Here is a 16,262-nt window from a genome sequence, read left to right as displayed (position 1 = left end):
TGCTCATTTTACAAGGACTTTGTAAAAATTCAAATTATCATCTTGACCTGAATATTCATAATGCATTTTTTAAAGTACAGAGCTGAAAATGATGCATGCTTATAAAAATTCAAGCAATTCCCCAAAAAATGCAAGAGGAAAGAGCCTATAGTTCTGCCATTTGGAAATTACTAGCGTTAATAGTTAATATGTAGTGAACATCATTCCATAAATCTTTCCCTTTTGTTGGGGGACAGTTCTCCATACTTCCTTGCATTTCTGCACATCTTGTAAGAGGCACAGGGTTCCTGTCCTGAAACATAATCCATTGCATGTGCAGGTACGGCCCTCTTCACATCACCTTGTGGGAATTAGGGCTTGAGGAATGGATGCAAAAATGCTTAAACTCTGGTTACTGCAATTGCTCTGAGTAGTAAGCTGTCCTTTGAGGTCTGCTATCAGCATTCATGAAACTGTGGCAAGCTAACTTGGTAGCTTACAAGTAGGGTAAGTTCTTGACAACTTTGGTGATAAGATGGGATACTGACAGACATGGCTTTCTGAAGGATGATAGATAAGGATGTTGTCATGTGATCAGTTGGATTTCAGGGAAACCCATAGAAAATGGTAGTGAACACACTTAGTTGCATGGTAAATCAGGCAATAAATAGCCTTCCACTTTATTGCCTGTTAATGAGGGACAGTTGGAGAGGCAGTTGCAAGCCAAGTGTGAGGAAGTAGGTTCAAAAACAGCTGCCTGAACAGTGCTCTGGTTGTTGTCCAGGTGGGGAGACTTCCTTGCCAGTCTGATGATCCACCTCAGTCTGTTCCATTTTAACAATTACTGCTAAGATCTGCCCTGGGTAGGCAGAAGATTCTACTCTCTGACAACAGTTACAGAGATGCATACCTCCACTGAAGACGACAGGATGGGAATTCATGACTGCTATGAGCAGAAACCGAGTGAATCATTAGAACTTTGGCTGGTTTGTTTGGGAGATGAAGGTGCACACTGTGTAGTACCTGTAAAGGAAGGGTGGCAACAGCTGGGCCATCTTATGGCCAACTACTCCTGCAGTATATAGTGACAATCTTACATCCATTTCAAAACAACAAGAAGATTTCAGAGTTTTTTGTTGGGGATTCTGGCTGCTATAGGTAGTTTTGGCCCTCCTGGGGAGACTTTGCTGAAATAGACGAACTCTTGTGGGAAACCATACATAGGCATTAACTAGTATTCAGGCTCTTAGTGCCCTGAATTAGGTACACAATGTTGATGAACGTGATCCACTAGGAAATTAGAAACTGACCCAAAGAAATATAAATTCTTGCAGTCAGCTCTGGTGTCCTGGAAAACTCCTTTAGCCCTTATGTTGGAATCAGGCAAGAAATTATGAGATGTCATCATGGTAATAGGACAGCAGATGCCCTGGATTGATGTGGACTCCACAAAGTAGGTCACTGCTGTGCTGCTGTGCAAACCAAGTTGAAGTCACCTGAGGACACACAAACCTCAAGACCCTATCTAGAAAGCAGTGTGGTGATGGCTTGAGTCAAGGAATTCCCAAAGATGAAATAGATGGTGTCAGCTATGAAGACTGTGCTGCCTGATATAGAGTGTTGGAAAGACCAATAACATTAGAAGTTCGTTTGGTTGAGCCATGAGTTGCTGCTACACCACCCAAAATTAAATGTAAATGTGAAGTCTTGTTAAATGGCGTGGAGTTGCTTTCTCCTTCTGCACTGCATGACACCTCCCTTTCCCCTTGTCTTAATCTCAGCTATTTTAAGACGAAACATGATTAGAGGTGGAGCCAAGGTCTTCCCATCACTAAAGGGGAAAGAAGGCCCTAAATAGCCATCCAAGTTCACTGGAGCATTTCAGGGAGGGAAGGACCGCAAACTTTTATGGCTCTGTTGGTTGTGGGTGCCCAAGTCTGTAACTTATCTGAACCTATAGGAGGAAAAGTCACTTGGATTCAGCTTATAGAATTTAGGCAGGGTTCACAATGGGGAAGGGAACTAACATGACCTTGTGAATAGGGCTCTTTAGGTCAGTTGAATGTACTGTTGTTTCTACATCTGAATGTGTAGCAGGAATCATTGTGTTATATACTTGTTCGTGTCCATCCCATAAGTGCCAGAGGGATTGGAAGAGCTATATTTAGAGAGGTGCTGGTAGGAATTGTAAATCACTACCCAGCTTGTCTCCCTGTGCCCTCCCAGATGGTCTAACAGAAAAATGATAGAATCCTAGGAGGACAGAGGGAAATCACAGCCTCCATTAAGAACGTAAAGGCAGTTGGGAAAGTAAGAGATGTGTTGTCTCAGTACAGCATCCCTGTGTGGCTAGTGAGATTTGCTAATGGAGTTGGAGACTTACAGTGGATTATCACCAACTGAATCCAGTTGTTGCTTCGATGTCCAAGCCATTCCAGATATTGTGACTGTAACTGAATCCACTGCCCAGACTGATGGCATTTGGTATGCTATCCTGGATGTTGCCAACACCACCTTTGCTGTACCACTGACACCTGAGGACCAAGATCAGTTTGCGTATGTTTTTAGTACTCCCCCAGAGGTAACTACTCACCTGCCATTAGCCAGCAGTGGGTGGGTCAGGATTTAGCATGAGTGCTTCTACATTCAGATTTCCACAGCTTTCTCTATATGGATGATATCCCGTTGGTTAGCAAGTCTAAAGCCTTAATCTCAACAGCCTTGAAAATGGTATTATCACATTCCACCAGCAGAAGTGGCTAGTAAACCCTGACAGAATTCGGGGGACTACTTACCAGGTAAAGTTTATTAGGACTGTTTGGAAAGATTAATAATGTCAGTCCTCTGGCAGTCAAAAAAAAAGCAAAACCAAAAACTGTTGTCTCTTTGCCCCACCCGCTCCTGCCAACACTGTAAAAGAAGGCCCAGCACCTTGCTTGTATGAGGGGCAGTACGTGCCTCACTTGGGCATTCTACATGGTTCTTTATCTTGTCTAACCTACAAATCAGCATCTTTTCAGTGGGGCCCAAGCCACAAGCTGAGTTAGAAGCTGTCCAGCAAGCTGTGATATGCTATCTTTGGGCCCCTACAATCCTTTTTAAAAAAAATAAATTTATTTATTTATTTATTTTTGGCTGTGTTGGGTCTTTATTGCTGTGCGCGGGCTTCCTCTAGTTGTAGTGAGTGGAGGCTACTCTTCGATGCGATGCGTGGGCTTCTCATTGCAGTGGCTTCTCTTTGTTGTGGAGCATGGGCTCTAGGCACGTGGGCTTCAGTAGTTGTGGTACGCAAGCTCAGTAGTTGTTGGCACACGGACTTAGTTGCTCCGCGGCATGTGGGATCTTCCCAGACCAGGCCTCAAACCTGTGTCCCCTGCATTGGCAGGCGGATTCTTAACCACTGTGCCACCAGGGAAGTCCCCCTACAATCCTAATGACCCCTTTGAGCTACAAATCTCTGTGCTGATTTAGAGCCTCTGCCTGAAGACCTCTCTTAGGGTTTTGGACTTCTTCTCCTTTGGCACAGGTACCAGGTTTACCCCTTTTGAAAAGCAGTTATTACCTTGATTACCTAGTACCAAGAGTTACTGAGCTCTTGTCAGAAGTGAACACCTTACTTGTATGAACTCCGTGACTCTTCGGCTTATTATTCTTATTTTAGGATGGGTCAAGTTGGACCCCGCAACTAACAAGGTGGAAAGGGCCCAGTAAGCCTCGCTTGTCAAATGGAAATGGTTTATTCAAGAACACAGACAGCCTGGCCCCAGCAGTATCTCAGCTTTTCATGAAAATGTGGCAATTACACCTTTGGGAAGACCTTATTCCTCCCTCTGCCCCTGAAGAAAATCCTTGGCTCAATGGGGCTTTTGCCGTAAATAATCAAGTCCTTTGTTTCTGACTCAGGAGTCTTCTGCTAGCATTCATGAAACTGTAGCAGGAGAGCTTCATAGCTTGTAAGTAGGTAAAATCCTAGAACCTGTACCGTTCTTGATAGTTTTGGCAGTGAGAATGGGATACTGACAAGAGACAAGACTTTTTGGAAGAGGAAGGAAAAAGGGCCCCTACAGGCTGGGTTAGGGAATGTGAGATTTCCTGGATTTTAGTAGCAAATGCTCTCACCCAAGTGGTGGTGATGGTGGGGAAGGGGGGAGCAGTAGGCATCTTCCACTTATCCTACCTGTAAATAACTGTTCAGAGGCTGAGTGGTGAGAGACAGGATTTAAAAAAAAAAAAAGAAAAACACCCAGTGAGCTTTATTTGTTGCTCACTCCCCTCTGGGGATGGAGGTGGGGGTGGGGAAGAAAGGGATGACCTCATCTGCTTTCAGGAAAAGGCCCTGTATCCTGGGGGAAACTTCCTGGGAGGTAAAGGGCACATAGCTGTACAGCTCTGTTGGATATAGGCCCCAGAGACTCCAGCGTGGAGCTGTAGTAGAATATGCCAGAAGGAAAGGAGCTCCTGAGCCCAGAGGCACTCTGGAAGCAAGGAGGTACACAAGAGGGGAGGGGTTCCAGCCTTGAGATAAGGGGCCTCCCTGCTGCTCCAGCTGTCTGCCAAAGGCTAACCTCCCTCACACCCTTGTTCCCCTATGCTCCCAGTCTGGAAATAATAATCTCCTGATGGCTAGTGTAGCTGTTGTAGCTCCTAACATGTAGGTTAATCTGAAATCAACTCATAGGGTTTGGGCAAAACTTGCAGTGTGGAGAAAAGTTATGTTAAAGTAACCTTATGTGTAGGGCCTTCTCTGCTGAGTCCGTGTACTGTTGTTATATCTCTCACTGCCCATTGTATATTGAAATTGATGTGTTGCATGCCTATACTGTAAATATTCATAAAGGGTCAAGAGGGAATTCTCCCATTCAAGGCACCGCAATGTGTAGATAAGTCCTTGCCATTTGCCATACGTGGGTGGATCAGGATTTAAGTAAGTGCCTCCACCCTCTCATGTCTAAAGATATAGATGATGTCCTGTTGGTTAGCAAGTCAAAAACCTCAGTTTCAGAGGCCCTGACTGTGGTGGTATCACACCTCTACCAACAGAGGTGGCTGATAAACCCTGACAAATTCAAGGGCCTGCTTGCCAAGTAAATTTTCTTGAGACTATGTGGGCAGATTCACAGTGCTCAGTTCCTTTGGCAGTCAAAGAAAAAGTGCTGTCTCTTTGGCCACACACCACCTAAAAGGAGGCCCAACATATTTTTGAACTCTTTGGGAATGGGAGACTATATGTACATCACTTTGGGCATTCTACTTAGCGCTTTATGTCACCTAACTTGCAAATTAACATGCTTCAAGTAAGGCCTAAAACAGCAGGCTTTTCTGGTCAAATGGTAGTAGTGTGTTCATGAGTGCATCTGACCTGGTCCTAACATTATTTTGGTTTTGTATGAAAAAGTGGCAGCAACCAATTTTGGTGGAACCTTATCCTTCATTCTGCCTCCCTGACTTAGTGGAGCCCTGGATTCACAGATGTGCTCCTAAATACCTGGGCCAGGTTCATGCATGGTTCAGATAAGCTGAACATTGGGCTACTGTGGCTGTTCAGCCTAAAGGTCAGCCATGCAGAATCAAAAATGGATGTGGTTATTCCACTCAGCTGGACAGAACTCTGGCCAATACTCCACTTTAAGAACCTTGTTATATTTTGCTTACTCTGGAGCTATTTCCAGTGGTCTAGCTGCTTGGTTTGCCATTTGAAAAACTACCAACTGGCAGGTTAAAGACACCTCTCTTTGGGGCTGCAAACTATAGAACCAAATTGCTGCTACTAAAAGACCCATCTAGTCAGTTATGTAGATGTACACAGTAAGGGCATGTGGTCTGTGAGACTGATTGGAATCAAGCTGCTCATTGAGCCTCTCCTCCACAGATTGCCCCCATTGCTGTTTGGATTAATCGTTGTACTGGACATGACAACACATCCACCATCATAGCTGGGCACAAAGTAAAGATGTCAACTTTGGTAAAGTTTCTGATGCAGAGGCTGCCGCTGCATGCCAGATTTGACTCCTCAAGAGCTGACCCATTTACCTTGCAGTGAGAGAGCTTCATTGCAGGAATCCCACCTGCTTCTGCCACTGGACTTTGGGCTCCTTTTGAGGGTAATCGGTTGACAATTTTTCAGTGTATCGTGTTACTTTCAGTCCAGTCAGACGACTTCAGTTACTCTATTGTAGTGCTTGAAAATGTTCTTGGTCGTGTCTTTGGCTTTCTGGCTCATTTGCAGTCTGAAAACAGTTTGCAAAAGCCACTTTATAAAGGGCTAATAATTCTATCAAACATTCAGAGACAAGTTAACCCCGATCCTTCTCAAACTCTTCCAAAATACAGCAGAGGGAGGAACACTCCCAAACTCATTCTACGAGGCCACCATCACCATGATACCAAAGCCAGACAAATATGTCACAAAAAAAGAAAACTCCAGGCCAATGTCAGTGATGAACATAGATGCAAAAATCCTCAACAAAATACTAGCAGACAGAATCCAACAGCACATTAAAAGGATCACACACCATGATCAAGTGGGGTTTATCCCAGGAATGCAAGGATTCTTCAATATATGCAAATCAATCAATGTGATACACCATATTAACAAATTGAAGAAGAACAACCATATGATCATCTCAATAGATGCAGAAAAAGCTTTTGACAAAATTCAACACCCATTTATGATAAAAACTCTCCAGAAAGTGGGCATAGAGGGAACCTACCTCAACATAATAGAGGCCATATATAACAAACCCACAGCAAACATCATTCTCAATGGTGAAAACTGAAAGCATTTCCACTAAGGTCAGGAACAAGACAAGGTTGCCCACTCTCACCACTCTTATTCAACATAGTTTTGGAAGTTTTAGCCACAGCAATCAGAGAAGAAAAGGAAATAAAAGGAATCCAAATTGGAAAAGAAGAAGTAAAGCTGTCACTGTTTGCAGATGACATGATACTATACATAGAGAATCCTAAAGATGCTACCAGAAAACTACTAGAGCTAATCAATGAATTTGGTAAAGTAGCAGGATACAAAATTAATGCACAGAAATCTCTGGCATTCCTATACACTAATGATGAAAAATCTGAAAGTGAAATCAAGAAAACACTCCCATTTACCATTGCAACAAAAAGAATAAAATATCTAGGAATAAACCTACCTAAGGAGACAAAAGACCTGTATGCAGAAAATTAGAGCCTCACTCTAATTATTGATGTTTGACTGCTGACAGCTCCTTTCTGGCCCATTTCTGGGCAAGCTGATAAGAAGCCCTAAGTGTGCCCTCTTTTGGTGCCATACAAACATCTTCTTCCACATGGGAGCTGTCATCTCAGTCCCAACATTTAACCACCATAAAACCCTTAAACCTGTCTCCTTTCCCTGCTCTCAGGTTTTTTGGGGGCTAGCTTGGGAGGCCAGTCCTGCTCTCCCAAGAAAACTTCATTTTGCACAGCAAAAGAAACAAGCAAGAAAATGAACAGGACTTTGATCCATTTTGAGTTTATTTTTGTGTATGATGTTAGAGAATATTCTAATTTCATTCTTTTACATGTGGCTGTCCAGTTTTCCCAGCACCACTTATTGAAGAGATCCTTTTCTCCATTGTACATTCTTGCCTCCTTTGTCATAGACTAATTGACCATAGGTGAATGGGCTTATTTCTGGGCTTTTTATCCTCTTCCATTGATCCATATGTTTGTTTTTGTGCCAGTACCATACTGTTTTGATTACTGTAGCTTTGTAGTATAGTCTGGAGTCAGGGAACCTGATTCCTTCTCTGTTTTTCTTTCTCAAGATTGCTTTGGCTATTCGGGATCTTTTGTGTTTCCATACAGATTTTAAAATTATTTGTTCTAGTTCTGTGAAAAATGCCATTGGTAATTTGATAGGCATTGCATTGATTCTGTAGATTGCCTTGGGTAACATAGTCATTTTGACAATATTGGTTTTTCCAATCCAAGAACATGGTATATCTTTCCATCTGTTTTTGTCATCTTCGATATTTTTCATCAGCGTCTTATAGTTTTTGGAGTACGGGTCTTGTGCCTACTTAGGTATGTTTATTCATAGGTATTTTATTCTTTTTGATGCGATGATAAATGGGGTCATTTCCTTAATTTCCCTTTCTGATCTTTCATTGTTAGTGTATAGAAATACAACAGATTTCTGTGTGTTACTTTTGTATCCTGCAACTTTACTGAATTCATTGATGAGCTCTAGTAGTTTTCTGGTAGCATCTTTATGTGTAGTATCATGTAATCTGCAAACAGTGATGGTTTTACTTCATCTTTTCCAGTTTAGATACCTTTTATTTCTTTTTTTCTCTGATTGCTGGGGCTAGGACTTCTAAAACTATGTTGAATAAAAGTGGCGAGAGTGGGGGCTTCCCTGGTGGCGCAGTGGTTGAGAGTCCGCCTGCCGATGCAGGGGACGCGGGTTCGTGCCCCGGTCCGGGAAGATCCCACATGCCGCGGAGCGGCTGGGCCCGTGAGCTATGGCCGCTGGGCCTGCGAGAGGCCACAACAGTGAGAGGCCCGCGTACTGCAAAAAAAAAAAAAAAAAAAAAAAAAAAAAAAAAAAAAAAAAAAAAAAAAGAGTAAAAAAAAAGTGGCGAGAGTGGACATCCTCATCTTGTTCCTGATCTTAGAGGAAATACTTTCAGCTTTTCACCATTGAGTATGATGCTAGCTATGGATTTGTCACATATGGCCTTTATTATATTGAAGCAGGTTCCCTCTATACCCACTTTCTGAAGAGTTTTTATCATAAATATAAGACCAGATACTATAAAACTCCTAGAGAAAAAGAAAGGCAGTACACTCTTTGACATAAATCGCAGCAATATCTTCTTTGGATCTGTGTCCTAGAGTAATGGAAATAAAAAAATAAATCAATGGGACCTAGTTAAACTTAAAAGCTTTGCACAGAAAAGGAAACCATAAACAAAACAAAAAGACAACCTACGGAATGGGAGAAAATATTTGCATATGATGCAGCTGACAAGGGATTAATCTCCAAAATACACAAACAGCTCATGCAGCTCAATATCAAAAAAAAACCCAATCAAAAAATGGGCAGAAGATCTAAATAGACATTTCTCCAAAGAAGACATACAGATGGCCAAAAGGCACATGAAAAGATGCTCAACTCTGCTAATTATTAGAGAAATGCAAGTCAAACCTACAATGAGGTATCACCTCACACCAGTCAGAACAGCCATCATCAACAAGTCTACAAATAGTAAGTGCTGGAGAGGGTGTGGAGAAAAATGAACCCTGCTACACTGTTGGTGGGAAATGTAAATTGGCCACTAGGGAGAATAGTATGGAGGTTCCTTAAAAAACTAAAAATAGAGCTACCATATGATCCTGAAATCCCACTCCTGGGCATATATCCAGAGAAAACCATTGTTCAAAAAGATACATGCACCCCTATGTTCATTGCAGTGCTATTCACAATAGGCAGGACATGAAAGCAATATAAAAGTCCATCAACAGATGAATGGATAAAGAAGATGTTGTACATATATACAATGGAATATTACTCAGTTATTAAAAAAAATGAAATAATGCCATTTGCAGCAACATGGCAGACCTAGAGATTATCATGCTAAGTAAGGGAGAAAGATAAATATCATATGATATCACTTACATGTGGAATCTAAAAAAAAGGATACAAATGAATTTATTTACAAAACAGAAACAGACTCACAGATATAGAAAACAAACTTATGGTTATTGAAGGGGAAAGGTGGAAGGAGAGAGAAATTAGGAATTTGGGAGTAACATGTACACACTACTATATATAAAATAGATAAACAACAAGGACCTACTGTATAGAACAGGGGACTATACTCAGTACTTTTGTAATATCCTATATGGGGAAAGAATCTGAAAAAGAATATAATATATATAACTGAATCACTTTGATGTACACCTGAAACACAACATTGTAAAACAACTATACTTGAATAAAATAAATTTAAAAAAAATATCTTGTCTGCAAAGATGTATGATGGACAAGCCTGTTGCAAATATTTTCTCCCAGTCTGTAGGTTGTCTTTTCATTTTTTTATGGTTTCCTTTACTGTACAAAAGCTTGTAAGTTTGATTAGGTCCCATTTGTTTATTTTTGCTTGTATTTCTATTGCCTTGGGAGACTGACCTAAGAAAACTTCGGTATGATTTATGTCAGAGAATGTTTTGCCCATGTTTTCTTCAAGGAGTTTTATGGTGTCATGTCTTATATTTAAGTCTTTAAGCCATTTTGAGTTTATTTTTGTGTACAGTGTGAGGATGTGTTCTAAATCCACTGATTTACATGCAGCTGTCCAACTTTCCTGCCACCACTTGCTGAAGAGTCTATCTTTTTTCCATTTTATATTGTTGCCTCCTTTGTCAAAGATTAATTGACCAGGGCTTCCCTGGTGGCGCAGTGGTTGAGAGTCCGCCTGCCGATGCAGGGGACATGGGTTTGTGCCCCAGTCCGGGAAGGTCCCACATGCCACGGAGCAGCTGGGCCCATGAGCCATGGCTGCTGAGCCTGCACATCCGGAGCCTGTGCTCCGCAACGGGAGAGGCCACAACAGTGAGAGGCCCGTGTACTGCAAAAAAAAAAAATTAATTGACTATAGGTGTGGGTTTATTTCTGGACTCTCTATTCTGTTCCATTCGTCCATATGTCTGTTTTTGTGCCAATACCATGCTGTTTTGACTACTGCAGCTTTGTAGTGTTTTCTGAAGTCTGGGGGGGTTATGTCTCCTGCTTTGTTCCTTTTCATCAGGATTGCTTTGGCAATTCTGAGTATTTTATGTTTCCATATAAATTTTATGTGTATTTATTCTAGTTCTGTGAAAAAAGTCATGGGTAATTTGATAGGGATTGCATTAAATCTGTAGATTGCTTTGGGTTGTATGGCCATTTTAACAATAGTAATTCTTCCAATCCAAGAGCATGGGATATCTTTCCATTTCTTTGAGTCACCTTCAGTTTCCTATATTAATATTTTATAGTTTTCAGTGTTTAACTCTTGGTCACCTCCTTGGTCAGGTTTATTCCTAAGTAGCAGACAATATCTTAACTGCATCCAATTTTCTCCAGGAGTACAGGTATGACACCTTCTTCCAAGGTGATTTATTTGACATACTCATTCAGGACATACAAATATTCACAAAGGAGTTTATGAAAGGGGATGGGCCATTGCCCCACACCTAGTGCAAAGCCTGACATCTTCACTAGATTCCTGAAAATTATTCAGTAAACTGAGAGCTGCTCCATTCTTGACACTATCAAGAAACAGTTTTGAAACTCTTGGCACCTACAACATTAAAATAAGCCCAACATATTTTGGGGTTCTGGAAGCAACAGGTCTTATGTCTTTAATCCATTTTAGGTTGATTTTTGTGTATGGTATGAGATAAGGGTCAAATTTCATTTTTTTGCATGTGGATATCCAGTTGTTCCAACACCATTTATTAAAAAGATTGTTCTTTCCCCAGTGTGGATTCTTGGCATGCTTTTCAAAGATCGGTTGACCATATATGTGTGGGTTTATTTCTGGGCTCTGTGTTCTGTTCCATTTTCTATTCTGTTCCATTGGTTTATATGTCTGTTTTATACAAGTGATATACAGTTTTGCTTACTGTAACAGTCAACAAAATGAAAAGGCAACCATAGCATGTGCAAAAATATTTACAAATTATATATCTAATGAAGGGTTAATATCCAAAATAGATAAGAAACTACTACAACTCAATAGCAAGAAAACACACATAACCCAATTAAAAAACAGGCAAAGGAACTGAACAGACATTTCTCCAAAGAAGGCATGCAAATGACCAAAAAAAAAGGTGCTGAACATCACCAATCACCAGGGAACTACAAATCAGAACAACAATGAGATTTCACCTCACACTTGTAAGGATGGCATTTATTAAAAAAAAAAAAAAGGTAAACAAGTGACAAGACAACAATGAGATTTCACCTCACACTTGTAAGGATGGCATTTATTAAAAAAAAAAAAAGGTAAACAAGTGACAAGTGTTGGCGAGGATGTGGAGAAAAGGGAACCCTTGTACACTGTTGGTGGGAATGTAAATTGGTGCAGCCACATTGGAAAACAGTATGGAGGTTCCTCAAAAAATTAAATATAGAACTACCAGATGATCCAGCAATCCCACTCCTGGATATATATTCAAAGGAATTGAAACCAGGATCTCAAAGAGATATTTGCCTTCCCATGTTCACTGCAACATTATTCACAATAGGCAAGATATGGAAGCAACCTAAGTGTCCATCAGTGGATGAATGGATAAAGGGAATGTGGTAAACATACACAATGAGTATTAATCAGCTGTAAAAAAGAAGAAAATCCTGCCATTTGAGACAACATGGATGGACCTTGACAGCATTATACTAAGTGAAATAAGTCAGAGAAAGACAAATGCTTTATGATTTCACTTATATGTGAAACCTAAAACAAAAAAACTAAACTCGTTTGTACAGAGAACAGACTGGTGGTTGCCAGAGGTGCATTTTGGGGGTGGGTGAAATGGGTGAAGGTTGTTGAAAGGTACAAACTTCCTGGTTATAAGATAAATAAGTCCTTGGTTTGTGATGTATAGGGTGGTTAACAATACTATGTTGTATACTTGAAAGTTGCAGAGAATAAATCTTAAAAGTTCTCATCATAAGAAAAAAATTATAAAAGTGTGGTGATGGATGTAAACTAAGCTTATTTTGTGATCATTCTATAATATATACATGTATAAAATCATTATGTATACTTAAAACTAATACAATGTTGTATGTCAATTATATTTCAGTGCAAAATAAATTAAAAAATTTTAAGCATGTAGGAAATTTTAGAAGTTACAAACCAAAAATATAATAATAATGGCTTTTATATTTACCTACATAGTTACCTTTTCTGGAGTTCTTTGTTAATATGGGCTTGAGTTACTGACTAGTATGTTTTCTTCCATCCTGAGAGACTCCCTTATCATTTCTTGTAAAACAAAAATAATAGTGACAGACACCTCTAACTTTTGCTGATCCAGGAATGTCTTAATTCTTCTTTATTTTTGAAGGATGGTTTTGCTTGTTATATAATTCTTGGTTGACAGTCTTTTTCTTTCCACTGTCTACTAACTTACATGGCTTGTGACAAGAAATTGGCTGTTAATCTTATTGAAGAATTTTTATATGTGATGAGTCACTTTTTTTCTTGCTGCTTTCAAGTTCTCTCTTTGTCTTTTAGGAGTTTTATTATGTCTTGGTGTATATATCTTTGAGTTTATCCTTCTTGAAGTGTGTTGAGCTTTTTGGATGTGTAGATTCATGTCCTTTACTAACTTTGGGAAGTGTTTGGCCATTATTTCTTCAAATATTCTTTCTGACCATTTCCCTTCTCCTTTTACTCCCATAATGTGTATGTTGGTACACTTGATTGTTGTCCCCAGGGTCCTTTAGGCTCTGTTTTTTCATTCTTTTTTTCTTCCTGCTTCTCAGGCTGGATAATTTTAATTTCCTATCTTCAATTCAGTGATTCTTTCTTCTATCTGCTCAATATGCTGTTGAACTTCTTAAGAGTTTTTCATTTCAGTTATTGTACTTTCTGATCCAGAATTTCTATTTGGTTCCATTTTATAATTTCTATCTCTTTATTTACATTTTGTTTATATATTGTTTTCTTGATTTCCTTTAGTTGTTTGTCCATGGTTTCCTTTTGCTCTAAGAGCATATTTAAGAAAGTCATTTTAAAATCCTTGTCTATTAAGTTCAATAACTGGGCTTCCTCACAGGCCATTTCTGTTAAGTTTTTTCCTATGAATGGGCCATATTTCCTATATCTTTGTATGTCTTGTGATTTTTTGTTGGAAATTGGGCATTTTAAATATTATAATGTAACTCTGGAAACTCTCCTCCATCTCTAGGGTACTGTTGTTGATTTTTGAGGGCTGTGGTCACATGTTTCTTTAGTGACCTATCCAAACTATTGTTTTGCAAAGACTGTAAATTCTTTGCCATTTGTGGTCAGTCACTAAAGTCTCTCTTCCATTATCTCAGTGGCCAGATAATGACCTTACAGATTTCTTAAAACACCAAAATTTAGCTGCCCCTTTTTGCATTAACCAGTCCCTGGTTGCTATAAGTTTTGTATTTGATTATGGAGTTTGAAATAGTTGATCTGTGAGCCTTTGACACTTATATTTGTTTCAGTGAAGGGACCAATTCTTTGAGCACCCTACTCTACCATTCTCCATCATATCACTTCTTCATTCTCCTTTGATATATGCTTTCTTTGATGTTAATATTATTTTTATTTTACATTTTAAGTTACTATTTTTGTTCCTTGGGGTTTAGAGGAGTAAGAAGAGATCAATAATATACAAAGTAGTATCATGTACTTTTTTTTTTTTTTTTTTTTTGTGTTATGCGGGCCTCTCACTGTTGTGGCCTCTCCCATTTGCGGAGCACAGGCTCCGGACGCGCAGGCCCAGCAGCCATGGCTCACGGGCCCAGCCGCTCCGCGGCACGTGGGATCCTCCCGAAACGGGGCACGAACCCGCGTCCCCTGCATCGGCAGGCGGACTCTCAAGCACTGCGCCACCAGGGAAGCCCGTATCATGTACTTTTTTGATGCTTGCCATTTCCTACCTCAACAACCTACTACTACAATGTTTCAGCCATGCAAGTTATCTCACCACCTCCAGGTGTACTGGTTATAGTAGGAATGAATTATTTTCCTTATATAAGATAAATCCAAATGGTAACATTAGATCTCATTTTATTATTATTTATAGCTATCAATAATGCTAAGTTTAAAAATTATATTGATATTTAATTATTTTTTTCTATTCACTTTTTCTGGTCTATTTTTATTTCAGAGTTCACATTGTTCCTGTAGCACAGTGAATGAAAATTTAAATATCCCTAATGGTGTAGGTAAGTTATTATTTGTATACATGGTTGTAATTTTCAAATATTCAGTGAAATTGAGAACATAAACTCATGTAAAACAATTACTATCAAGACTTTCCTTCAAAATATAAATTACACGATGATGTTTGTGATTACTGGCATGAAAAACCTATGGAATTACAATATTAGTGGGAAATCAAGCAAAGCAAAACACAGATGGCCTTAAGATCCTAGGTAACATTTATTTTACATGCATTATAATATTACTAAACGATTTATTACATTTATCTGTGTTTACAAACATTCTGGCTATCTATAGATCTATCTAGTGAAGTTTTTCTAATTCAAGGAATTGTTCTGTGATATTGTTATGGAGACACATTTGACATATTAGTAAACCCAAAGATAATCAAGATAACGACTAGTACAGCATGAGCATGGAACAACCAGATCAGACAAAGCTGCTGAATCCAAGTTCTGGAAGTCCCCTGCTGTGTCATGTTGGGGTTGAAGGAAATGGGAGATTCCTAAGGGAATCAAGATAGCCAGGGCAATGAATCTAAGGTGGATACTTGGATATCTTGAGGCAGCAACTTTTTACAAATTAGTACAGAAATGTTTTAATATTCAACAATTGGGACAGTTATGACTGTGTAGTCACTGAGTATCCATCCAGAGGAGACTGTAGTAATCTAATTAAAATGAAGAGAAAATAAGAATAAAACACTTGGCAGGGAGAATGAGCAAGCAGGCACATTTCTTTGTAACATGAAAGCATCCTTGAGTAGTAGAGAGTGTTCTCCAATTAGGAACGTATGGGGAAATAGAAGATGAAAAAATATGTTTAAAAAAAAAGACATACAGGGAAAATATCAGATGAAATTGTAACTGAGAAGTGTATTTTTAGAAGAAAGTCCCCAAAAGGGAAATTTGACTTATCTTGAATAGTTGAATGTCGTGAAATGAAAATTATTATAAATTAATGTTTTAGCCATATATGTGTTTGTATTTATCCATATGCATACATATGGATATGTATTTATACATCTGTTCTACACAATAATAACAGTTCTAAGAATATATATTGGGGTACAGGAAGCTATTTTAGAACAAAGGATGACAGTTCCAGGAATACTTTAAATGTCAGGAAAAATTTAAAGTACACCTACATTATTATTTATTTTAGAAGAGAAAGTGACCATTTGGAATAACATTCATGAGTAATAAGAGGGTACCTATAATATGATGCCTCCAAAACTTTCATTCTAATATCCTTTGGAGTCTTCTAATCATAAAAGAACTTTTGGGGTAAATCTGCTAGAACAGTAAGCAAGCTCCTTATTTTATTATTTCTGACTATTGCTTGAAA

At 39.2% G+C, this 16,262-nt stretch overlaps 1 protein-coding gene across 1 annotated transcript in view; it reads left to right on the top strand.

Moving 5' to 3' along the window:
* Positions 1–16,262, top strand: part of LOC103081113 (amyotrophic lateral sclerosis 2 chromosomal region candidate gene 11 protein) — a 142,615-nt gene that overhangs the window by 71,111 nt on the left and 55,242 nt on the right. Inside the window, 3 exon segments of the mRNA XM_082931462.1 lie at positions 2,450–2,560; positions 3,641–3,850; positions 14,860–14,917. Coding sequence (XP_082787588.1) covers positions 2,450–2,560; positions 3,641–3,850; positions 14,860–14,917 — 379 coding nt within the window.

The sequence above is a fragment of the Lipotes vexillifer genome, unplaced genomic scaffold (assembly GCF_000442215.2).
Source record: "Lipotes vexillifer unplaced genomic scaffold, Lipotes_vexillifer_v1.1 scaffold648, whole genome shotgun sequence".
Classification (NCBI taxonomy): domain Eukaryota; kingdom Metazoa; phylum Chordata; class Mammalia; order Artiodactyla; family Lipotidae; genus Lipotes; species Lipotes vexillifer.
The sequence above is the reverse complement of the archived record's forward strand: the minus strand, read 5'-3'. Positions and strand labels throughout refer to the sequence as shown.